Source organism: Bacillus rossius, chromosome 1 (genome assembly GCF_032445375.1).
Source record: "Bacillus rossius redtenbacheri isolate Brsri chromosome 1, Brsri_v3, whole genome shotgun sequence".
Taxonomy (NCBI): Eukaryota; Metazoa; Arthropoda; class Insecta; order Phasmatodea; family Bacillidae; genus Bacillus; species Bacillus rossius.
Genome location: NC_086330.1, coordinates 37980633 through 38008422, shown reverse-complemented (window position 1 = coordinate 38008422; position 27790 = coordinate 37980633). Strand labels below are relative to the sequence as shown.

The 27790-nt window shown below is 37.2% G+C and overlaps 1 protein-coding gene across 4 annotated transcripts in view; it reads left to right on the top strand.

Moving 5' to 3' along the window:
- Positions 1–27790, top strand: part of LOC134534912 (protein big brother-like) — a 160202-nt gene that overhangs the window by 4954 nt on the left and 127458 nt on the right. For all 4 annotated transcript variants that reach the window (XM_063373632.1, XM_063373613.1, XM_063373622.1 and 1 more), the window contains exons 2-3: positions 6188–6274; positions 12107–12217. In XM_063373632.1, the coding sequence (XP_063229702.1) occupies positions 6188–6274; positions 12107–12217 (198 nt within the window). The remainder of the gene's footprint in view (positions 1–6187; positions 6275–12106; positions 12218–27790) is intronic.

The following is a 27790-nucleotide window of genomic DNA, read 5'->3' as shown; positions in this document are numbered from 1 at the left end:
TACATCGAGAACAAACACTCTTTTTTTTCCACGTGTTTGTTTACCTTCGTTTAGAACGAAACATACAAATCGAATGTCGAAATTCGGCGTAGTTTCTACGAGGATACAGTTATTAGAAATTACGAAGAACTTATAGTTTATCTAAGTTAAATTCTTCTTTGAAAGGTCCGTAAATTTACTGTAGTATCTAAAAGTGTAGAAGGAAAGAAAACACGACATTCATAGTCTTCAGAGGGACTCTTTAAATTGTTATCTTGCTTCCGGTCGCTTGAAATTGCGTAGAGAGAGTTTTTAAACAACATAAATAATGCACTGCTGACAGTTTCTCAGAGCGAGCATGTTAGGAATAAATTAGTAAATGTAGGAGGGTGATGCCAGTCACGGAGTTTAGTGGAGAGTCATGGTCCATTTAATTCGGATTCTGATCTTCAAACATTTAAACAGTTACGAACGATAATTGAAAGGAAGTGGCTGGTATAAAAAAAAATATTTTTTTTACTGAGCAGAAAAAATTATAATGGCTAATTGTAAAATATTTGCGCATATCTCACATATCTGTAGGTTGTAATATTTAGTTAATAATGATTCATCTCCAAAATACCCTAGGAATTTGTAGTAACAAATACGACATTAACTATCATAAAAAATTGACAGGTTTCAATTGCTTAATGTACATTAAGCAGGAACAATCAAATTAATATTTGGACAAGATTTGTGGCAGTACGAGGCTTACCTGTAGAAATTAGGAAAAACAGAGGAAAATACAAAAGAGAACTCAACTCATACAAGGACATGTTAACGGGAATTTAAAGGACAATGGATCAATTGAAAATAGTCTCAGACTAAATAAAGGAAATATTCAAACGCCATCCTAAATCTGCGCGTAACAAGTCTAGATAACCTAAAGGCAAAACCAAAATTGGGATGTTGGTTTTCGCTATTTGATGCGGTTATTTCTTCATATGTTTTCAAAATTACATTAATATACTTGGCTAATAAATTATACGCATTTCTTTGGAAATAATAGCCTATCTTATTTGTTAGTACCAGAGGGTGCAAATTTAAACTCAAATGTATAAATTATTCTTTATATACCTCGAAGGCAATTTAATTGATATCCTGATTGGTTCAGGTGAATTATCTGTGTTATTTATTCTGTAAAAATTATATGAGACATCAACCATTTGGTAAAAATGAGTTAGGTCCTACCAAAAATACTTTTAGAAGTGCAGGTCTGTGTTACAGTTCAAAAATCGTATCGAAATAAAAATCTTACACTTTTACGCGTGGCTGATATGAATTAAAATTTAGTGTTATAATCTTGAACCACATAATTAAAATTATTTGTATAAAATATGAACACAATAAAAATAAAACTGATGAAATCGCATGCTTCGTGAATATTCTCGAAGACGGTCAATCATACATGCGTGATTTACCTTTAGACAACAATAAAATTACTGAACTGCATAGAAAATTGTGTAACAGCTTTCATAGATACTCAGAACAAACCATCCTCATTTATGTAAGTTCATGAGGGAGTTTTCAACTACTTCAAAATCGAATTCTTTGTCAACAAATTATAATTCTGAACCAGTTTTATGAAATATGTTTGCTTTAAAGCAAGATAATATAGTTATTATAATAATAGTTCGCACTTTATCTAACTACTTTAATTTACAGTTGGTGTTTTGGACACCTGTGGAATTCCAATTGACATTTATACTCACTGGATATTCTGTGATCAGCCCGCACATAAAGAAAAATATATAGGCCTACATAAATAATTGAATCTTGTCAATGGATACGAGACATACGTGGAAAGTTCCTTTAAATGTTTGTCTTGATAGTGAGAGTCAGTAGAACAAGTAGGCTACGCTGATGAGAGCTCCCTACGAATTCGTATGAAGTATTAAAATACAGTAGGGTATATAACTGCCTAAAAAAGGGCAACTAATGATGATTACAACACAGAGTTTACTTTGGCCCCCATACAAAAATATTCCAGATGCATTTATGTAACCTCGTTGAAATATTACAATGTTTCCGTTTTTTTTTTCTTGAGTGCATGCAGCCTGTCTCAGAAACATGTATGTTTCCGAATACCTCATTAAATGAACTTTCAGCCTAAAAGCTGCTGAAACACGTACCCCGAAGGTGTTCGGCTGTATTTGTTAACTTCTGAATGATTGCGCTGATCATTGAAGAATCTTCGATGCAACCACTCGTCCTTACATGCATTCTTGCGGCCTTTCAGGGGTCTGTGGCGCTATCTATTAGCAACAATTTACACGCATGTCCTGTTTCTTATACCCACGCAGCTGCTGCACGCGCCATTTCATGTTTATATTGTACTGTAAATTGAATAACTTGAGCGTTTGAAAATTTAAAATTGCCTGAAAGTAGAGTGTGAAAAAAATTGGAAACGCAAGTATTGACTGTCGAAACAATATTTACTTGTTGATATATCAGGTTGTGTTAGCGTCTAAAGAACTTAAGAGGCCCGTCTAGTCGGGGTGTATCTGTGTTAGTGAGGTAGGATGATAAGCGCGACGCTCACTGTGGCTTCTAGCGCGGTATCGCCTCTAAGTGCAAGGCTCTGAACTGGCGCGTTATCTTCTAGTCGTGCATAAGACACTTTGAAATTATTTTATTCGGTGACCTTAACATTTAAGGGCGGCGAAATGAAGATAAAGGTGTAATGCAAGTCCCTTAAGGGCTTTCAGTAGTCTGTACCGGTTGTTTTATGCCTAGAATTACTCTGAAAACACGCATTTTAGCCATTTTAACTCTTCTAAAAAATACTGTTTAAAAACTTAATCCGGAAATCAAACAACTTATCGGCCCTCAGCGAACTCTTAAATACTTTTCGGAAGTAGACTCCACTCTGATATGTTGAGCAGTTCAAATCGCGTGGTTTTTCCTGATGCTCTGCACACCGTATGCGCGTCCGGGTAGGCGGAGACCTTAAATATAATTTCTCTCACTGGACGCAGCTTTGAAACTGGTCTTGGTTTAAGACTGCATTGGCGAAGAAAACATCAAAATAAAAGTGTACCGTACTATGGATATTATTTATTTATTTTATTTATCGTCTTGACTGGTGGCGAAGTTGAAGCGATACGCCTTTTCTTACACTTATCCACATTTAATGCTTTTACATTATACTGTAAAAATAAAAATTAAGCACGGAAAAAATGTAATTGATGATAGAATCGATAATAAGATAGAAAGCGGAAGAATAAAGCTCTAGCTTAAAGTTTAAAGATAAGAGGTAACCATTACAACATTTAACCAAAAATAATCATTGAAAGGTAACAAAACAATTAAGCATAGGCATACACGTGCTGGGAAGTAATGAACACTTTAAAAAATCCGGCGTTGCCAAAACAAGATAATAAGCAGTACTACATTTAAACCAGTCGTTCATACATTCACACACAGATTCAAGCAGTAGGATAGCCGCGCTGTGATCATGCTAAATAGGTGCTTGCTCCAAAGACGTTTTTAAGCCTGTGTTTGAAATCAGCTAGGTTTTTGATTGCCTTATCTCCTGGTCCGATTCGTTCCAGAAATTCGTTATAGAAATATAGTAAATTTACGGAATTTTCAACGAAGAATGGGTGTGAAATAAATGATTTATTCATGATTTCATATTACTATATCTTCATAGCATTTACACCCGATTCTAACGAGTGCGTTATTTTTTGTACAACAGGGCGAACATGCGTGTGAAAGGACAAAGAGTGTTTTCGCTGTAGACTTAACAAGTTTCGGAAGGTTATATTAAATATCAAGAATGACTTTTGTTGACCTTATCTTTTCAAAAAAGCAGATTTGGTAGTCGTAAATATACGAAGATATTAATTTACAAATATTCCTCGATAGTTTGTAATCAGAGTTCTTCGTAAATCTTAGTGTGAAAAGTTTTATCATTGTGATCGTGGCTGCAAAAGATCCTGAAAAACATTAGGTATTACTAGCATAGAGTTTCGTGGGTATGATTAGAATAATGTAAAAAAATATTTTTGTGCACTGTTACAATTTTTCATCTTAAATTTACGAAGAACGCTGGTTAAAAATTATTCAGGGATCTTCATAAATTTATAGTTATCTACTTAAATTGACGGGTCCTAAGTTCACTTTCTTTGAACATGAACCCACAAGAATAATCTAACCTTCAACACTGGCTGGGAATCATATGCAAAAACACACCTATTTCTTCCACAAGTGTGTTTGCCCTGTTTATAAGGAAAAGCCGAATTTTAGCGTTGAAAGACGCCGCAGTTTCTGCGAAGATCCAGTTATTTAAAATTACGAAGAAATCTTCGTTTATTTCTTGCTTGAAAAGTCAGTAAATTTTCTGTAATTTTTAACAGTGTGACTGAACTCTCTCGTTTATCTGACACACACACAACAGTAAACCTGAGTATAAGATAATAAATAAATAACGGCAAAATACAGACTCGGAATCTTTGCTTCAAGTTGTTTCTCTTTTCGGATGTCGGTTACGGGTGTGCTCGAGTAATGATTGATTTCTCGTTCGCCGTTGCTGACGAAACCATCCGACAACCTTCCGCTTGCTGTGCGCAGCAATGGCGTGGTAGTAGCTCCAGGACTGTTGTACGAGGACGTTTCCAGAAAACTTTTATCCGGCGAGTCGACAAGGACTTTCTCTTCCGTCGTGTTCAGGCGAGGCAAACAACTCGTGCACTCGGGAATTGATGGCTTTCCGCCGTTGGGTGTCCAACCGCGTCGTGATTTACTGCTCTTCGAAACCTCCCGGCATCACAACGGCGCTGGAGTCACAATGTCGTGAAGCGAGCTAAATAATTTACCAGCCAATCGCTTTCGACCGGCAATATTCGTGGGCACGACATACTTATTTATTTATTTTATTTGTTTATCGTCTTTTTTGGTGGTGAAGTTAAGGCGGTACGCCTTTTCTTACACTTAACCACTTTTCTGCAATTACATCAAATAGTGGAATATTAAAAAATAAGCATGATATAAGCAGATGTTGACTAAATATTTAGAGAACAAATTAAAATTTTAACTTAATGTTCAAATTTTAACTATTACAAAAGATTCAACCATAAATAATTTAAAGTAATTTAAAAATTAAGCATAGACATTCATAAAAAGGAAAGTGATTAAACATACAGCAAATAGTATCAAAAAATAGGTGCTACTACATTAAATCAGTCACTCGCATATTCACACACAGATTCAAGTAATAGGGTAGCGGTGAAGTGGCCTACACCGTTAAAAATGTTCACTGTAAATTTACGAAGAACGCTGGTTAAAAATTATCCAGGGATCTTCGTAAATTTACAGTTATTTTTGTAAATTTACAGGTACAAAGTCCATTTACTTTGAAAATGAATCCATATGAATCTCGTTATATTGGTATATAAGAAAAAAACATTTAAAATCTGGTTAAGACTCATAAAAAACACCCATTTTTCCACATTTGCGTTTACCCTTTTCATACCGACAAATAGAAGACTTCAGATGTTGATACACAGGACAATTTCTGCAACGATCCTATTATCTGAAATTACGAAGAAATCTTCGTTTTTTTTTTTTAGATAAATTCTACGTTGAAAAGTCAGTAGAATTAATGAAATTTTTAACAGTGTGTTTGAGAAATATATTAAATTTCCATCGCTTGGCGGGGGGTGCGCTACTGAAATGCTTTCGAAAGATTGTTTGACTCTTGCATTGGTCATGCCAATACTATTCGAATATTTTTTAACAGTGTTGTTTACTAAATTTACCTAAGAGATATTTTCGAAATGAGTTCACGCTCAGTGGCTATTTATCCCGAATGAATGTTAGATTTCTCTCAAGACATGTCCAACAAAACAAACGTTGATGAAAGTCGTATGTCAAACAAGAAACATTATATCTAATTTATTATTGTTCTTCGCACGTCGAAAAGTTCCCAGAGACAAAGTTGAACTTTATAATATTAACTGTTTTATGAATTTTAACAGTATGGGCAGTAGTTTAATAAAACCCCTTGTCGAAAATCAGGTCCAAAGCCGGGGGTCTACATATTTTTCAAGTCTTTTTTCCCCTGCTATCGGAGCCGTTTCCTTATATAGTTTAAAAGCGAGGTAACTTGTACGACGTGTGTGACGCGACGGAGACGCGTTGTGACGCCAGTGTTGTGTGCCCGCAGATCCGGTACACGGGCTACAGGGACCGGCCTCAGGAGGAGCGGCAGGTCAGGTTCCAGAACGGCTGCCGGGAGGGACACACGGAGATCGTGAGTAACACCATGCACATCATGCACATCATGCTCGTGCGCCATTTGTGGTTTACACTGGCGGTCCATAGAAGAAGATACAGTAGAGTCTATGGATTAACCAAGGTCCAGTACTATCCGAGCTGACCTAAAGCGACGTTTGCCAGCAAATACTGTTGAAACATTTGCAAAAAATAAAATAAAAATTAAAAGACATGGGCGTAGCCAGGATTTGTGGTGAGGGGGGCTAAGTAATAATTTTGGTTTTAATAGGCCTGTGTTTGGGGGTCTGAAGGGAGCAGTATGGAATCCTCGGTCTGGAGTTCCTCCCCGGAAAATTTTTTCAAAAGATGATGCATTAGTACGATTTTTTTTGGTAATATGATGACTTTCAGTGAAATTTTTTCTTTTCAAGACATGAAATTTTTAAATAAACATGACACGAAGTAGGCCACTACTGTTTATGATTGTGTTCTAACATGTGTTCAAAGAGAAGGTTAGTATACAATTTTCCATATTCTGGTGCCATAAATTGAGCTATATATTCGTTATTTTAAGCTGGTTAATGATTTTCTGTAAAAAAAGAAAGTGGGGTGGGGGGAGGTTTTTATGGTTCCTCCTTGACTTTCCTTGACAACGCCATACTTAAAAGATGTTACTTACTGTTTGTGCAAATCATGGGAGAGTCGTGAAAGTATCTACACGGAAGAAAAGTTGGAAAAAAATGTCCCTGATAAAATGATACCTTTCGGTCAACCGAAAACCGAGACGATTTTCTTATTCTATCCGTTTAATCCAATATTTTGCTTATTTTGGTTTACCGTGGTCTACATTAAGGCCTGTTTCATACATATACTGTTCCATTCGGTTCGGCTCGTTTTTGGTTGCAACCGAAAAACGAACGAAGCCCCATCACTCATACACGGTTCTCATACGGTTGATATTAGGTTTTGTGTTCTGTTCCGTACACTCAGTAGTGATGTTGCCACGTTGTTTCTCCATAGAAAAATTAAAAAAACGAAGGAGGGATACTAGACTTCATTGGGAGCACCCTCTCATCACTTTGGGGCAGGAATTTGGTGCATTCTACGTCATTTTTCCTAAGTTAAGACAGCATGAAGGCAATTTATTTTAATTACTTCAGGATTTCAACGAAATCATTTGATGAATTACACGTGAAGCTAAAGGACCTTTTTAAACGCAAAGTCACCGAATTCCATTTGTTTAGTGACGTCCAATTCATCATAGTCCTTCAAAATTTCATCGTCTTTCCATGTTTCCTGCGTCTTAAATATCTATCCTTATATTTTTCACCAGGTTTGTCCCACAGCACTGGTTTATATTGCACTCCAACATCAGGTAAACGGCTTGTATTTATCAGAAAAAAAACTGCGATACTTTCAAAAAATAGAGATTCACTCGCTGCCGGGTTAAAACAGAAACTGAACCGCGCGTGTGTGAACGCGTTGATTGCTTTCTGTTCCCCGGACAGGTGTTCGTACCTTACTGAGGGAGTATTTGGTGCTCTACTGCTTCTATTAGGTACCGAGTAGAAACCGAATCACCGTTTAAAACTTGTCGGCAGCGACCGAAAAAAACAACCGAAAACGAACAGAACCGAATGGAACCGCATATGTGGGAAACAGACCTAACTCAGTAAGTCTAGACTCTACCTATAGGTATGTATTTTTTAACAAAATAAATTTATAATGCACGGAAACTAAAAAAAAAATAACTCGAAAATTTTAGAATTTGTTTAATCATTTATAAGTGCTTTACAAGATAAATTTCCTCGAAAATATAAGCCTTAATAGTTGTTGGCAGCATCCAAGTAGAAAAATATGATGCCGGTATTGCGTATTATTGTGCATCATTCGGCCTGTTGACGGACGAACGGATGACTGACGCTTGACGACGGGCATTGGGAGTCCAGCTTTATACCTCTAAAAAACAATTTAACGTATAGGGATCTTCAGGTTTTTTCACTGCAGCTGAGTAGACCTAAAAACCCTAACCTTAAATTCTAGGGTGAGTTAATATGTCGTTGAAATTTCTAGGAATTGTTATATTTTAGGTGGGAAAGTGTGGGTTTCTGTTGAGCCAGCTCTTGTGTCCATGGGGAGCAGACATTTCTTTATGTAAGTATAAAGAAAGCAGTACCGTTTTATAAAATATTTAATAGTCTTATATATGGTGACTGAAAGTGAATAAATAGTCTGTCACTGAATTCGTTTCACTTTTTTTTTTTCAAAAGCTTTTCACAGTTTTTTTTATATGCCATGCCCAAGAAACGTTATACGATTATAGACCTACCGGTATTACAAAGCATTTATAAATTGTGAAGTAAAGACCATTTGCTCACAAGCAAAATAATTTTTATATCTACCTGATTTATTTTTTAAAAAAATATCTGAACTAGGTTCAGGACTTAAAAAAAAAAAGAAGTGTTTTTATGTTTTTACAATTTTATGTCAGAGATGTTGTCCAAAAGTGTTTAATTCCTTACACGTTGGTTTAAGTCAAGTGCCTATCTAGACTGAGTATTGTTTTGTCAATAACTGTAGTTATTGCACGGAGAAAATCCCCTAAATAAACCCGTGGCTGCAGCATCGGTAAAACTAAACAATACATTTCTAAACATACCTACACCATTAATTTTCAGCATGCTAGATTGTATATTCCTGTGTATTTCTAACTGTGACCTTTGACTGATATCGACTGATTCTACAGTAAAAAAAAAAAAATTCTGGCTGCAATGCGAATGATGTGTCTATGTATGTCGATAGTATGTGAGTTTTCATAAGTGGCCCTAAGACATCCAGAGAGTTGTAAAACCAACAAAAAATAAAACAAACGAACAATTTTTTAAGGCACGTTATAAAATGATATATTTTTTGTACTTTTATCGACAAACGTAAATATTGCTTTTTAAAAATTACCTAGGCATATTTAAAAAAAATATTTATATAAATAAGCAGCATGAGCGTCCCTTAAACAAAACTCAAATATTAACCAACAATTAATAATATACTAATATTTGTGACAGGATTTTTGCATGATTTAGGCTGGTGAATATTTTTGGATCATTCCGTTTTCCTCTCGAAAACTTCACTTTACTGCTTTACTAAGGCCTCATCAGGAACGGTGCCTAGCTGGAATCACATTATCCGACGGATGCGATTCGACGCTTAAATAAGGCGTTATTGTGACCATGCCGTTTCTACTCGAGCGAAAAAATCAACGGTTTACTACAGCCATCAATATGTGCAAGTTTTGATATGTAACATCTTAGCTTAGGAGAAATTTCGTGAATGGAACGTAAGTCGAACGGAACGGAAATGTGTTACCACGGTGCTGCCATCTGTGGCGGATGCCGCAAACCAAAGTTCACAAAGCTAAAGGGAAAATTTATACTTAGTATTAACTCTTCCATGAAATGAAGATGGACAGTATTTTAATAAAATGTTGTCGAAAATTAGGTCCAAACAAGGATTTTTGATTTTTTCAAGTCTTTTTTTCTCACTATTATTGGAGCCGTTACATTTATAGTTTAAAATTTTGGTTTGCAAATCGAATAATTCGATAGCCGACGTAGCTGCTCCAGCAACGAATTCTTGCGGCGGTTGATTCGCAAGAATACGTGTGTGTTCGCAAGAATGCGTGATTCGCGTCTTGAAATGTAGTTGACAACGAAATTTGCATAATATTTATCATGCTCGGAATTAGTTTAATCAATTCTACGTTCGATTTCGTGTCCGAGATTCGTAGATACCTACTATAAGTGTATTTGCAACGTGAGAACAGATGTATTTGCCCGTTACCGAGGTTAGATGTTACATATCTCTGGCGAGTACTGAAAGACTGGCTCACATTTAAGAAAAAATCTATATGTTTGAGACAATTTTTTTTCTTATCCAAATACACATTCTAAGATATCACAAAAAACTTGGTAAACAAAAGCATTAAAAATATACGACGAACTACACTTTAACCAATGTAGGTAGGCCTATTTGTTTAACAATTCGAAAAAAAAAATATTTTAGATAATTTATTAAACAGAAAGTCTGTCGCGTTCGCGAATTTCGTTCGCACTGATGTCACATGTTCCAAACGTGATCGGCTAGGAAATTGTATTTTTCGTTTCGTGCCCATCGCGTCTATCGCATCGCGTCTGTCGCGTTACTGTGGTTCCAGCATCCGCGGAAAGTACGCCACGTTGCATCAAAGTCCACTTACTCTTGAAATTTATTTATTTATTCGTCGGGTTTTGGATTGTGTCAAAGAAGTTTCGAACGAGTTGATTTAAATAAATGGTGAGTGCGCACTGCAATAGGGTCTAGCGCAGGAATGACTTGCATGCGATAATGCAATAGATTTTAAAGTTTAATAGCAGTCGATTCAGAGAGTGAAATCACGAATAACTGAGAAAAAAAGGGGACAGAGAAAGAAGTGGATTTCCACGGCAAAACTAAACCATACTTTAACACCAACCAGCAATATTGTAATGGACTGTGATTTATAAAAGTTATGGGAATGTTGTAGGAATACGGTACTAGCTTAGAAACTGTAAAACAATTTTTCTACTTTTGCAAGGAAAGCCCTCGAAAACTCAGTTGCAAACTATATCACTTGTAAAACTACAATATAGAGCTTTGTACCATTTGCAATTTTACAAAGCAGTTTTACAAGTGATTCCGTTGCCAACTGAGTTTTCAAGGACTTTCCTTGTAAAAGTACACAAACCTTTAACAGTGTAGTTCTCATTACAGGGCTCTGAGTATGCAATTTAGTTCGCTCAATCTTTATTTTTCTCAGAATAATGCCTAATTGGTAAGCCAAAAAATTTCCCAGACCATAAAGAAGATTTATCCAGAGTGAGCTAAACAGTGAAGATGGAGGTTAAAAATGGCGACCTCCTAACCGAATGAAGTATATCAGGTATGGATGCACTGAGCCAAATACATTGTTGTAGTAACAATGAAATTGCAATGATGTTAGTTTCTGTCCAGCTGATGGTATTGAGCCGAGTTGGGATACCCGAAACAATGCCTCAAACAGATTTAAAACGGCTGTATTTTACGAGAGTGCTGGCTGTTTAACGACTGTAGTACTAATTCATACCTTTTTAAACATGATCAGGCTTGGATGTTGCCAGTAGCGGATCCAGAGGGGGGGCTAAGGGGCTCAAGCCCCCTCCAAAAGCATCTGGGTCCACTATTGTTTTAGTGTTTGCCTCGATAAAGCCTAGCCTCAGCTGGGTCAAGCCCCTCCCAAACTAAAATCCTGGATCCGCCACTGGATGTTGCAATGTTGCGGGTGGTGAGGCAGAAAAAACTACGTCACAGCAAGCCATATGCTGACACTTTCTGCTACACTGATGTACTGTTAGCGTTACAATTTTTTTTTTCCTGGAAGTTTTCAAATAATTTGCTTGCAAAATTGTGGTGTTAGGCCTACACTGTGTTGCACTGTTAAAAAATTTTCACATTAAATTTACGAGAAACGCTGGTTAGAAATTATCCAGGGATCGTCGTCAATTTATACCGTTATCTTAGTAAAATTTGTTATACTAGCAAAACATTCAAAAACTTGTTAAGACGACTACAAAAATTTCTTTTTTATTTCTTCTACGAGTGTGTGTACCCTAAAAATAGAAAGAAAAAAATAAAAAGTCGAAATACGGCCTAGTTTCTACAAAGATTCAGTTATATGAAATTACGAAGAACGTGTTTGTTCATTTGAGGCAAATTCTTGGTTGGAAAGCTAAGTAGATCTACTGTAGTTTGTAAGCGTGTGTCTGTACCGTGCATCCGCGCAGTCGCCTGACCCCTTGGTGCTGTCGTGGTGCCGCAGGCGTTCGTGGCGACGGGCACCAACATCCAGCTGGTGTTCAACCCCAGCACCAACGGCTACAGCGCCGCCGACCCGGGCCGCGAGTGCGACTTCGACAAGGAGCACGGCAAGGTCAGTGCTGCCAACTCCTTCCAGCTCAACCTTCCCGCCGCCAAGTCCTCGCTCGCAGGCGGTGGCCGCGTCACACGGTAGCATGCACGCCATTTGGTGGGCGCAGTGGCGTAGCCAGGATTTGTGTATGGGGGGGTGTTAAGAAGCTTAACCCCCCCCCCCCCCCGTGTTAACGCGGGGGGTCCGGGGGTCCTCCCCGTGGAAAATTTGGATTTTAAGGTGTAAAATAGTGCTATTTTAGCAGTTTTCGGTACTTAAATTCAAATATTGTAATGGTAAAAATTTTATTACTTTTAATATGAAATTTGTTTGAGTGATGAATAAGAAATTAATTAAAGATTTGGTGCTTGGGGGGGGGGAGGGGTTTGAACCCCTAACCCCCCCCCCCCTGGCTACGCCCTTGGGTGGGCGGCATTTCGTGAGTGGTACCACGGTGCTGCCATCTGTGACGGATGGCGCGAACCAGAGTTCACACAGACAAACTGAAACTTTATAATCTTAACTGTTTTGTGAATTTTAAAAGTATGGGCAGTATTTTAATAAAATTCCTTGTCGAAAGTCAGTTCAAAAATTTTCAAGTATATATTTTTTTCCTTTTATCGGAGCCGTTTCAGTATATAACTTAGTTTAAAATTTCGCTCTGCAAATCTAATTATTCAATAATCGACGTAGCTGTCCGTCACCGAATTCTTGCGGTGGGTGCGGAAACTACGTCTGATTAGCGTCCAGAAATGTAGTTCAAAACACTATTTGCGTATATGTATCTACTGAACACCCACGGCGTTATTTTTAAAATAATTCTACGGTCTCGTATCATAAGTAGCCTATATTTGCAAAATGAAAACACATGAATATGCTCGTTACAGAGGTTAGATGTTACACAGCTCCGGCGAGTACAAAGACTCGCTCACGTGTTTTTTTTAAGTAGGCAACTTTTTATAGCTGCTAGAGTAATATTAGAATCACAGGGTATTAACCCATGCTTCGCTAGGGCAGTATACAGAAAGAAACACTCGCACTGTTCGTTATACATGCCCCTCCTCGTGGGTAAAATAGTATTTAAGTATTTCACAGAAGCTACTTTTAGCAGCTGGAAAACTTGTTAGAGGCCACGAAAGATTTGTACAGATGAGATCGATTCCCTCCATTACACACAAAACTATACTAAAAACAATATGTAGAAACAACACTACAAAAAACTCTATAAGAAAATTAAGCTTTGAAATGTTTTTATTTTGAGATTTGTATCCATGCAGTACGGACCACGAGTACTTGCAAGAAGTTGTTCCCATGACAATTCGAACAAGGCTTCGTTTGTAATATGGTACTAAATTTAAACAACATTAATTATATATAGTCTATGTTAGGATAAGGCTTAAAAGCCTTTGCCACGGGTACGCAGAAGGCATCAACAATGCAAAAGCCCGTAGCCATGGTGGCGAAGAAAGCATCAACAATGCAATGGCGAAATTTCATCAAGAATAATTAGATTCTTGTTTCAAGGTGTGGGTTTCTCGAAATCTCACCTAGACAGCGTGACGTTCCTCGTGGCTCGAAGGTCAAGTGTGCGAAATTTCATCGAGATCGGAGTAAAACTTCAGATTGGAATAAGTAACAAACAAACGGAGATTATACTTAATACATATAGAAGCTTATACGGCTATGTAATATCTAATTGTGGAACAAATTTCGCTGGTAAAGCCAGTTGTCGGGAACGCGCGCTCGTTCGTACCTAACTGGTGCCCGATGCAGACCAGTGGCGTGTGTTCCCTTGTTAGCCGTGGAGGGGGGGGGGGGGGTACTGTAGCTCTCCCCGGGCGCTTGCGGAGGGTGTAATCCTTGGGGCGCGTCCAATCGCCGTTGCGAAGCCGTGAGGGCTGCTCTCTTTGTACCAGCGTTTCCTTGCATTCTTCCCCGCCGAGAGTTCACTTCCCGGGGCTGGACTCAGCCAGGCGACAGGACAGGGTCATACGTGAACCACCCAAACACGCCAAGACACAACGCAAGTTCCAACCTCTGCGTTTTGGCTTGAGTTTCCGCCTTCCGTGTTTCGAAGCGGAGTGTTCCGCAAACTTTCTAAAGAAGCAAGCCTTATGTGCATAGAAGGCCACGATGCTGTTTTTATTATTACAACACATGGCGCTTGCACTTGTTAAATATTCGCGCAGTGAAAGAAAGTGACACTCTAAAATCAAATTATTGACAGTTTCGTGTGTTCTCATGAATATCCCTGCTAATATTAAAAATATTAAAGTGTGTTTGTCTGTTTTTCCTTCTTTCATGAAGAAACGGAGCAACGGATTGACATGTTTTTTTTTTGCATATAAATAATTTATGAGCAATAAAGTGACATAGACTACATATAATTATGAAATTTCATCACTGAGGGAGTGTAAAAGGGGTAAATTCGGTTTTATAATAGGAAATCTCAGGTGATAGGTTATAGACACACAAACAGTGAGTGTAGATATGTCATTTCTCTATGTCCGCCACACGGGTCTGGCAACTTCCTATCTTTCACCTTGGCGAAATCCATCCGCTTAGTGAAGCTCGCGGCTACTAGCGAACTAAAGACGCTATTAACAGTTTAGTTTATAACTTCGTAAATAGATGGTGTTGCCTTGAATTTGTAACGTGACATCGTTTGGTGCATCCATCACGTCTTTCCTAGGGGTTACCTGCCTTCCCACAAATGAAGCTGAAGATTGGCGTCCCATTTTTGGCTGATGTTTACCCTTGCACCGAGATTGTCAAATTAGTGGGACTCTAAAATCAAAATTTCCCGTTTTTCAAGTGTATGTCCTACAGACTTGAAACTCGGTAGTGACGTACCTTATATCAGTGCAAATATACACCGTTTTAGTTGCCCTTACCAACGAGTGGCATGCTCAGGTTGGCAGTGCTGAGTGTTGGACGTGTATAATCGCATTAGTTAGGTTAGTAATGATTTAATTAGGCGCGAAATTCTTCGTATTCTTAATTTAAGTTTAGTCTGGCTGGCAGCCTAGATATATTACGTACTGTTCAGGATTCAGCACCCGTAAAAAAATAGAGATAATACAGGATAATCTTTTTCAAAACTTATGTAAGAGTTTCTTTTGCGTCACATGCATATATTTTCATTGACCTTTCTTATATTTCATGGTTACTATCTTCCAGGCGTAATAAAAATCTTTCATTTTTAAATTTTTCGAACTAAATGAGCTCTATTTTTTTTTAAGTTCATTCATTCTTTGCCTCATTTATGTTTTGTTAGGCAATTAAACGAATTAAAAAATGTTGAGTTATTTACTTGCCTAATCAGGTATTGCACACTCTTAGAACACCATTGCTGACATTATATGCTCGTGTGAAATATTACATCACGAGTGGCGGGGATGGGCCCCTGTTTATTGGCTTATTCCCCGCGCCATGTTGCAGCAGTCGGCATCGGCGAGAGGGGGTTGTTGGCCAGGTAACACCCCCCCTCCTTACCCGAGGGGCGGGGTAAACGGGTGCGCGTATGTAAATGCGCGGAGAGCGAGACGTGAATGCGATGTTTGTTCGTGTGGATGTGGGAGGGGGGGGGGTTAGGGGAGTGTTAGGCAGTATAGGAAACAAGCTGACTACCCCCTCCCCCTGAACTGTTATTCCCCGGGCCACCCCGCCCTAGCGTGACCCTCGCCCATCGGCCCTAGCAGGCCTATTAGGGCGGGGTCGCTTGCCTGGGCGCGGGGAACAAGCCTAAACCTTCACTGACCCCCGGTCAGTCCCCGGACATTCCCCGAGTTCGCCGGAATAAAGAACACCGTCAGGGGCGTACAAGGGGGGGGGGGAGGGAGGGGAATGAGTGGATTTATTTCCTTTCTCCCCTCCCTAAATCTTAAAAGAATTTGAAAGCCAATAGAGGATAAAATGGTTCCATCCCCCCCCCCCTTTTCCCCCGTGTAAGTTCCTGAACACCATTACGCGAGATTTCATATACAGTATTTCCACGATTTTAGGGTAGGTATTTTAAATGTTTCTGACTTTACGCAACAAACGTCTCATTTTAGCTACGATCATGCAGACGTGCGAAAATCTAGGTCCTTCCCGAGAAAAAAAAGAACACTTAACCTACGTTTCAATTCTGCAACAGCTATATGTACATATATATATATAGTGTTGAAATGCAACAATACGTATATAAGAAAAAATAACATGTATTAGCCAGTGACAGGAATCTAACTTGGAAACTATTCGTATGAATCTAACTTGGAAACTATTCGTATGAATCCATCCTCGTAACCACTGAGTTAATAGGCCACAATAATGTGGTTTTTAAAATTTTGTATTATTAATGATGCGATCCCAGAATTATAAAAGGTTTGAACTTACTATGATTAAATTACATTGCCAACCTCTTATTCGTTACACAGCACAACTGATAGTACACACGTGGTATATAACGTAGCACCGGTGCGATAAAAACCGTCTGAAATGTTACGTCAAAGGTTATGGTATAGCCTATACCGCCAGAATGTCATCAATGGCCGGAATTAACGAAAAATGTTGTGTTCGTATTCACGCAGAATTTTATTGCGGAAATATTCACCACATTCAATGTTTACCTTGTCTTGCATCGCAAATGTGTGTTCATAATCAGCCCGCTGGGCTGTTTACTTGAAAAATGGTAACCTTTTAAACCAAAATTTGAAGGCAACTAGGAAGTCAAATTTCGATGATGGTTTTGCTAATTGAACTCAATAAATTAATGTATTCTTTCTTGATAAATTTTCTTCGAGTGGGTTTTATAAATGACTAGCTGCAATATCCGGCGTTCCCGGGCTGAACACAGGGTGAAGGGGACCTTTTTCGAAATCAGATGTAGTTAGTAATTGTCTTCTTAATTTGAATGTCAAGTGTGCAAAATAATTTATATCACTTTCAGATCCCGACAGACGTTGTTCTGCCAGTTTATAGTTATTTACCTGGTCTGTATGTAATTTAGACTTTATAAAGCAATATAGAATGAAGCTGAAAAATAAGAGATTACTAATATTGAAAATATTCCATTATCTAGCTAATGCTCGGCCTGCATTGCAATGCCTCATTCAGTTTTGTTTTGTAATATGTTTGATGTAGTTCCACATATACAAATCATCTATCCATCTCTCTATATATATTTATCTCTATCTACATCTATATACAACTATGTATCTCTCTATCTCTATTTATCTCTTTATATCTAAATATATACTTCCCGCTATCTCTATATCTTCTATATATAAGTCTCTATATAGCTCTATACATCTATAGGTATATCTCTTTATCTAACCCATTTCATTCTCTATACCTCGCTCTATCTCAACATATCTCTCCGTCTCTATCTCACTCTATATATATATATATCACTCTATCTCTGTCTCTCTTTTATATTTAAATAAATTGTGTCATGCGTGCGCACTTATACAACAAAAACAGACGAAGTGCCGCTAAATAAGATGAAATAAACACATTTTTTTGACACGATTCGTGCTCCAACTATTGAAAAATAGTTATACCGTCTCAGTAATCTTCATGGGCATGCATGCACATAACAAATCACCAAAATTTCATCGCAATCGGATGAATGGTATAGGAACGCATACGGCACAAACAAACGAAAATTAAAGACATGACAAACGCCTCAAACGATGGTGCGTTTAAAATTCAAGGCAACTCTATCTATTGACGAAGTTAAGAACAAAACTGCTATTAGCGCCTTTATTTTGCTAGCCGCTGCGAGCTCCACTAAGCGGACTGGTCTCACCAAGGAGAAAAATATGAATTTGCCAGACCTTACTATGTGTATGATCGTGTGTCAGACATAGAGAAATGACACTCACGCACTATTTGTATGTCTATGACCTATGATTTTTTCTGTTATAAAATGAATTTATCACTTTTTCACTCCCTTAGGGATGGAATTTCAAATTAATATGGGGGTCTATGTGTTAATACAGGTTATAAGCTAGCTGTAGGCCAAATTTCATTCAAATCCATTAAATAGTTTTTACGTGAAAGAGTAACAAACATCCATCCATAGTTACAAACTTTCGCGTTTATAATATTAGTAGGATTACGATCAAATATTGGTCGAATAGCGTAACTTTACGTGGTAGTAAAATATTCGAAAAGTTTTCTAATACTAATCGTGAATTGAATTTTTTTGACCAGTACTTTAATTTACACGCTAGAAGAATTTTAATTTTCCTTTCCCCCTTGATGACCATATTTCTAACAGAACACTAGACAAACAAGTAAAACAAAACAAAAAATAAACATCGGTGCGGGGCTTTTCACTTCCTGTGAGACAAAGGCAACTGCTTGCATTACTTTCCCAGGGAAATTACTTGTTGACTTTTCTTTGGGGGACTCGGTAAGTAAATTTGGAATCAAGCCATTGGAGAGTCTGTTGTAGGAATCCAAAGCCGATAAATACCGAAACGCTGTAAACCTAATATGCCAATAACGTTCGATCTCACGTCAGGACGATTTGTTTGACATAACTTTTACTTAAGGATTATTTATAACATTTTTACCCAATGCCTCTCTTGCATTTGTTGTTCGGCCACAAATATTTTCTACCTGTATTACAGCAGGTGAATATCTGTTAAAAATATTTGTATCAGACGACAAAAATGTAAGGAAGGTATCGAAATAAAATCATATAAATAGCTCTTAAATAAAAGTAATGACGAAACAACGAAAAAAAAAAAAATCAACAAGGCGTCTGAGACTGCGCCTTAAAAATCTATACATTAAAAAAAAGAATCAAGCTAAAATTAACTGTCAACAAAATATATACAGTAAGCACATAAAGAATTTCGAAGGATGAATCGAGTCTAAAAATAAAAATTAAGTTGTATAAATTAAATATACAAATTTTTTCTCATTGGCCTTCCTTATAGCTATTCATATTATTTATCTGTAATGAAAGTCATGCGCTTTTAAGGGATATTATTTTATTTTTTGGTTGCAGCGTTCCTTCCGATGTGACGACATTAGATATTATTTTTTCTTCGAAAAAAGCTTATAATTTTTATAAGCTTTCGTCATATTTAAACGTATTGTACCAACAATAATATTTTATTATTAGCAGATTTTAAATCTGAACGAATATTTTAATCGGTGAAATTATTTTGACGGAAATTTTCCTCAATATGCTGATAAAACACTAGATACTATAATTAAGAATCAGTGCCTGAAGTTTCAATTCTGATATCATAAGATTTTTCGTCTTAGGCTGGGTTTATAAACTACGCAAGAAGCGCAAGACGCAAAATTTCAATAACGACTTAATCAAAAACCTGTTTATTATTTCCGCAAGACGCAAAAAAATGCAATGCAGTCTTCGGGCAACTTTCAACTTCTAGCGTTTCCGCCTTCCATTTTAAAGCAAAGTTTTATGAATTTTTATTTTAAAAAAAAAACTCAGACACTGTGTAGGTACATAGAAGAAAATGTTTTTATTACATGCTTAACGTTTTCACTTGTTAAAATGTTTGTACAGTGAAAGAAAATAGCCCTTTTTTTAATCAAATAATCAACCATTTCTCATGTTTTCATGATAAACATGAATTAATAAAAGAGTCAGGGTGGGTGAAGGTGTTCGTTTTCTAGTGTTTTAAAACTCCAGGTTTTTTGGTTGGTGACCTTTTGCAACTTCCGTGTATTATATAAACAAAAGTGATTTTCTTGATTGGTTGCGTTACGTATTTGTATTTTGGAATAGTCCATACACCCGACCTCAAGGTCGTGGGACTCCCAACCCGACTTCAGGGCTCGTGTCGGACTAGAACCCACGACCCTCGCTGCACGAGTCAGCGATCACTGCGTCCCCGAGAAACGTGAACGCGGTGGGAATAGCAAATGAATCGGTGCGCTACTATAACTGGAACTGCAATGGAGGAATACTAATTTGTATATTCAGTACTTCGGGATATTTGTTTGGTTTCTGAGCGGTTTTTTTCTGTTTTACATTAAGAGCGCAGTGTGCCGAGACCAGTGTCGTAACTAGCCGTGGTACGCTGCTTCGCACTGGTAGATAAATATTTTTAAACCCGGCAAGTTTTTTTACTTTAAGGCCCGGTTCTCACACGCCATGTTGAGTTTCTTTTTCTCATCATTGCGACATTTGTTGTCCTGTCACAAATACATTCAATGGATAGTCCCTAAGTGTGATATAATATGTGCAAACAAAAGTCGTGCAAGTGGTATGTAAAGGATCTTTTGCGCGACTTTACCCCCATTATATTACACTTAGTGAATATCTGTTGAAAATAACCGTGACAGAATAGCAATAATGCAAGCGAGTTCTCGTGTTAAAATTTACATAAATAGGCCTTAGAGCAAAGTAATTTTATAAAAAGGGAATTATCAACTTACCTCTTGAGACCTAGTCTTAAGAATCAATATAAAAATATACTGGTATCAAAATTAACGTCAAGCTCCTTATACATATATATATATATATATATATATATATATATATATATATATATATTCGTATATGGGCCTCAATTTCAAATTTTAAAACCAATATTTGTCTTTATGATGGCAGAGATTATTACAGAAACATGGCATTAACTCTTGCAGTCTATTCTTGCACTGAAGTGAACAATTAATATTTCAATGGTAGGTACATTGAGTCTGCCAAACATTGAATGTGTGGGTTAATGTGCACCAACATTCTAGTGGAAAAGATCCTTTATGGTTATGAAGATATTAAATTTTATTTTACTATTATTATTTATTACAAATTAACTATAAATAATATTATAATTATACAGTAAGATTATTACCACAAAAAATATTCAAGAAATGGTTTAGTTACAATAAAAAAAAAGGAGTTATATCTTAGAAATCTGCCCTGATAGGTCAAAATGTTAAAATGTTAAAATTACTTCTAAATTTTTTGTAGCGTTTCCGAGTTTGTCTAAAAAAAATACACCATTTTATGACATTGTAAAGCCCTAAATCCAATAATGTGATGAGTTGTATTGCAGTTTATATTGGCGTTATCTCCAGTTTTAAGTCTTTTTCAAAAAAAAATTGATTGTTTCCTGTACAATTTTGTTCTTCAGAGATGGGGCTTTCTATGTTATGGAAGCAAAATGAGAAAGTGTGACATTGTTTAGTTCCAAAGATGAGGTTCACTCGCCAGACTTGCACGGACACTGCGGAGCGTGTGAACCGCGCGGCCTCCGGGGACGCGGTTACCCACATCCTCCGCCGCCAGGGGCGCTGCTGGCTTCGTGGTCTCGCGGTGAGGCCCCAGCCTCCCTGGCCGGGATCACGTGTCTCGTGTCCTGTCCGCGCTCCGAGCGAACACGACCACACGGCTCGGACCTGCTCGAGCGAGCGCTTCACGCATACCGGTCTTGAAGGGGGATTAGGCCCACCTATCTTGCAAATTTTTTTTTGACGTGACAATGTCTAATAAATCGATGAACCCCGGCTGCACGCACGAAAAAGTGTCCCGTTACGCGGTGTCCCGTTACGCTCATTATACGCTTGCGCCGCATCTCTCTCTCTCTCTCTCTCTTCCATTCTATTGGAACAACCATCGATTTGACTTTTTCGAGGCACATTGAACTTGAAACACCCCCATTCGTTTCCTACTTTTCCTATCATCGTCCTATCCTTAACAGAATAACACAGATTGAAAGAATTTAAATAGCAAACATGTATAAAAGTTATAGTTATAATAATCTGTTAGTTAAAGTAATAAACATATTTGAATTAATGAGTGCAAATAAAAGTAAATTTATCAATTAAATTGTAGATTTAATTTAACTCCTTCTTTGTATCCATACAAAATAGTGATAATTAATAAAAATGATTCAATTTTATTCATAAAAGTATGCAATAATTTCATCAATGTTTTGTTATGACGTTGTCACGTTAAACTATCGTCCGTAAACCGACTTTACAGACAACCAATGTTTTTAATTTTTATCTATAATTCTTATTTTACCAATTTATCCCAATTTTCTGGGGTGTTACGCCATAAATAATAATTTACAGACATTCTTTACCTTGTTGCAGCCACATATGTACTAACAGGCTCTAGTCTGTTAGCGCCGCAAGGAAATAACTTATTGCTTCACGCGGGCGACTACAACTACCATGATAATCACACCATTCCACAACTGTTGACTTCAACAAGTAGCAAAGGCCATGTCGAGCCAAAAAATTTAACACGGAAGCTTTACTGCAAGGGGGATCAAAATATTTAAAATTCCAAGATGGCAAGGCCTAATAAATTAGTAATAAACCCATTAAGGCAATCATGACTTGTGTTTCCCGTTTTTCCGAAATAATCCCGGTCAAATATAGTACACAGCCGATTCATCTTCCCCTTATTTCGTTTTATTGTGTAGTGTGTGCTTCCGTATAAAACACTGTCTTTTTTTAATGGAACAAAAATATTCAAGTAAAATTTAAGATAATTGTAAATTTTTACATTTACATGAAAACAACTGTGTCACTACAATAGTGTTCGCAGTAATACTGGGTTCGGATTCTTATTTGGAAATTTATGCTTTATTTTGTCCCGGTATCTCCAATAGTTATTTGTAAATTGTTCCGTGAATATCTTTCCTGTATTTATTAACTGCGGACATAATAAGCACGATACAACAAAATAAAAGTCGAATTGTTGATGAATATTCGATTACGTTTTCCATGATCCAAATAAAAAAAAACATTTATGCTTGAATGAAACATCAATTAAAATATAAAACTATCAGCCAATTTTTGTTAGAAATACTTAGTAATATCTCGAAAAATAAAATTTATTTCATGTAGGTACGCAAAACTAACCACAGACGTGTGTTGTACCAATTTGCAATATCTTTCTTTCTTGGCGACTGGTTTCCAAAGGAATCTTTCGCTGAAGTACGGAAACCGTTCATCTGCGAACATCCATTCGTGCAGTTGATGTAGGTACGCGGCAGCACAGGATGCGGACAGCGGCGACGAGGCAGGGGCGGCGTCGCGGCGCCAATCAATACCGGCGGCGCGCGTCGGGACGCCATGTTGCGCGCCGGGCGGGGCTGCCAAGATGGCGCCGGAGCGCGAGCCAGAGCGACGCAACTCGCGGCGAGGGCGACCGTGCGCGGAGGCCGCGATCACAGGAGGGCGACGTCAGGGCCTGAGCCTTCTTTCAGCTGGACGTTACAGAGGGCATTCATTTACATTCATTTACATTCGTTTACATTCGTTTTCATTTTTAAAAATGTTGTGCGGGAAACAAAAGCAAAAGACACTAATAAATACGTCACTCTTACAGACACTATCATTTTTATAATACAGTACCATTTGAATACTTAAATGCAAACACAAGAAATTGATTTGATTGTTAAGTGAAATTATACAAAATAAATCGATACCCTCCGGTAAATGCGCTAAGCAATGTGAAAATATAGCAATGTTTTTTTTTCAAGAATAATATTAGCTGTTAATATGTTTTAAGACTTGCTTTTTTTTTTACCTGTGATTTCAACTCTTTGTTGTCACCGTTTAAAGTAACTTTTTTTAAGTATCGTATACTTATAGGTATGCTTAAGGATAATTAGATATGTTTTCCAACTACAGAAAAAAAATTGAACATCTTTAAAGTTACATCTTAATGGCATACCGTAAAAAAATCACTCGGTTACCTTTGGGTACAAATATTATAATTGGTAACAAAACTTTATATTGGCTCTAATAATATATTCCAGTGCTCAAATCAGCAAAAATGAGCAAAATATATTATTGTGTACCATTCATATTTCATTTTTAAAAATGCAGTTCTTTCAACATAAATTTCCTTTTAAGAGCATTATTGTTGCAAACACATTAAGCCAAATTGAGAATTTTGTAGTTGTGGGTTTTGATGATAAATATTATGGTGTTTATAACGGTTCGGATAGAAAATGTTTCTAATACTATGTAAAAGTAATCAAATGTCGCCATGACTAAAAAGGTTTTTGAAAAACAGTGTACGAAATAACTTTTTCTTTCGTTTGATTTATACTTTGGTACACAATTCTGTCTCATGGCGAAGTAGTTCTACTCATTTCAGAGCCTTGGTGTACCGTCCACTTCTAGTTGCCAGCGTAGCCAAGAAAGGTCATTCCTACAATGAATTTTCGTAGAACCATACATACTCAGCCAGAAACACTTCTGATATTTAAATGTCAATTTCACGAACGATTACTTGAAAGAAAAAAAATTGTGAGAAATTTTCTTGGTTCCGAAAGAATTTAACCTAAAAGAGAAGTTTTAAGCGTCTTTCATATGCACTGTTAAAAAATTTTACCTTCAATTTAAGACGAACGCTGGTTACAAATTATCCATGGATCATCGAAAATTTACGGCTATCTTAGTTATTTAACGGATACAAATATTCTTGGCATATTAGCAAAACATTCTAAAACTGTTTATGTTTACAGGAAGAACACTCTTAATTTGTCCACTTGTGTGTTTACCTTTGTTTAAAACGAAATATACTACGGGAAGGTAAAATACGGTGTAGTTTTAAGAATATTAAGTTTTTTTAAATTATGAAGATCTCTTCGTTCATTTAAGTTTTAAATTCTTCGTTTAAAGTCAGTAAATTTACTGTGTTTTCTAATATTATGAACATACCATTTTTAAAGTTAAAACTTGAACCGTTTGAGAACAGTAATCAATATCTGTGCCTGCTTGTGCCACTGTAGCACTGAGGGTAGGAAGTGATGCGGTTCTATAAATCTGGAAGCTCTGGGTGAATCCCTTTCTGCGTGGTGGTTGTCATGGCAACAGCGGGTCGTCATAGCAACTAGCGGCCACCCTCGTTGTTAGTCCCACCCCGTGCTCTGCACAGCCGCCCAGGATCTTCATGCGAGTTGTTCAGCGATCTGAAGCTTACTGAAAGATATGACCTCACAATTGTGTCTAGCAGATTTATTTATGTCACGCTAAGCACAGCGTTTGCCATTTTTGAAGTCACTTGTGAACAAACGGAAAATGTTTTGTGTTATATTATAGTAAAAAAAAGTTATATCCTTTATTGATATAATTCAAAATTGACTTATTATTTACACGATTTATTTGAGACTGTATGTATTAAATATCATGCAATAATTTCGATGAAACATTTAAAATCGTTCTAGGTCTAAAAATGTGTAATGGCGTTATGCAGACGAACACCAGCCACCAATTTCTCAGTTCCCTGTAAGCATAACGTCAAATCCCACTCTGGAACGTTCATGGAAAATAGGCTTTCCAAGTTTAGTTAATTTGTTTGTGTATCAAGTGAGAGGAATTTGGTCTATGAAGATACATTTATTTTATGTAGATAAGCCAAATATCCGTGAACCACGAAAGCAAACGTCAGCGAGGCGTCCTCAAAGAGAGTTGTAACGAGGACAATGAAAACGATTCCCAGCGCCATAGATATGCATGCGCGATAGCGAGGAGTGGGCACTCGGGTTCATTGAAATTAGCCCGCCCCACTGTGGCGTGACGCGGCGCAGATAGGCATCTCGGCGCGTGCCTGCTGCGTGAGCGAGCTATCCGTGGACAGTCTGCGTGCTTGCGTGCTTATTCACTTGTTTACTTGCCCTTGTTTGGATGTCGCATTGCCTGGCACTTCACCACGCCATATACAGCTAGTATGTCAAAAAGAACATCAATATAGCTATGCATGAAACCAAAATTACAACAAAAAAAAAAACATTAACATTTAAATTTTCCAAGGAAAATACTTAAACTTTGTAAATTCCGCATTCATAAAAAACGCAAGGAAAACAAATGGAAATAAGGCTTTACATAAATATTAGGAAATTAGCATATTCATCCACTTGAATTGACTTCTGCTAATCACTATCACCGTTTTTTTCTTCAAAATTTTACTCAAACGTAACCAGATATAATTTGTGATTTTATTTCTAACGTCACATTGACTGGAAGCATAAGAGAAAAATAAATTTACAAAAAACTATAATATTTATACTTTTAATAAAAAAAACATATGAGCCAAAAATTGAAAGAAAAATCATGAATATTAATTTCAGCTGAGAAAAAACTGTAAATTAAACAAAACAGCCCTCGGTGGTAATTCAGCTGAGTGATTCCCTTGGAAAAAATGTTTAGAATAGAAATTTCCTAGAAGTACGTCTCGTAAGGCGACAAAAATGTTTAGTGTAGTTCATCACCATCAAACTCAGCTTACCATCAAAATTAAATTTAGAAAACTTCTTAATTTAAGTGGGATAATCCTTACTCGGAGAGTTTTAACTGGAAAACTATCAGTTTTACTAACGAACGTGCTTTATTCAAACGGGAAAGCAGATATATATATATATATATATATATATATATATATATATATATATATATTAATCCACCACACTTTCTTGTTATTTATTTCTCGAACCCAGATCATTTTGGCTCAAAGATAACTTTTGCACAGCGTGGGCCATGCAAGTTTCGCCTCATAAATTATTTACAAAATGAGAAATCTGCGAAATAGATTAAAAAATTCCATATTCAAATTGAATTATCACATAATCACGAAACCTTTTTTTAATGTCTATCAAACACCATGTAGGCCTACATGGCCACACTTTTTTTTTTGTTCTAAATGTTTACGATTTGGTTCTTGCTTGACATGACCACGAAACAGATTTTAACAACTTATAATCATCGTAGCCATGATCAATCGAAGTGTCCGGAAACAATTAATGAATGCTATATCTACTCAGTGGCGTGCCCAGGATTTTGCTCTTGGGGGGGGGGGGGGGGGTCAGGCAGAAGGCTAGGGCCTTTCCGGGGGGCCTGGGGGGTATGGTTACCCCCAAGCTAGGCGGCGGGGGGGGGGGGGGGGAGTTTATAAACTACGCAAGAATGCAAGATGAAAATTGGTCAGCTACCACATTATAGAGAGCCAGTTTATAAACGACGAAAAGAGCGATTACGCAACGCAAGTGTTTTTTCATCTTCCAACTTTCTTGCGTTTTCGACGGCGCTATTTAACGAGAAATGTTCCGAAAAATTTTAAAGACGCAGAGGTTATGGGCATAGAAGCCCACGATGATGTTTTTATTATATGCCTCGTGTTTACTCTTGCTTAACTTTTGCACAGTAAAAGAAAATAACACTTTTTAACATAATTTTGGATAATGTCTTTAGTTTTCATGATAAATATGAATCATCAAATGAAGCTTAGGTAGAAATTTGTTTTCAACTGTTTTACAATTTTTAGTTGTAGGTTTGGTGACGTCGTGCGACTTACGACTATAATTATTTTCTTGCGTTGGTTGCGTATTGCGTTGTTGCATCGTTGCGTCGTTGCGTGTGCGTCCCTTGGAAAGTTTATAAACGCAGCCTTATGTGACAACTGTCGCAAGGGCGTATCCGGGGAAGAGAGGTTGCTGCCCTCCTTACGAAGTGAGGATATAAAATAAGAAAATTATTAAACAAATCGCTTCCTTTTAGTTTTGCAGTAAAAATTAAACATGGCTAGAAAACTCTCTTTGCGAAAATAGGTTAAATGTGGTTAACCATGCATATCTTTCACCGTCAGTGGAGTATCGTAAT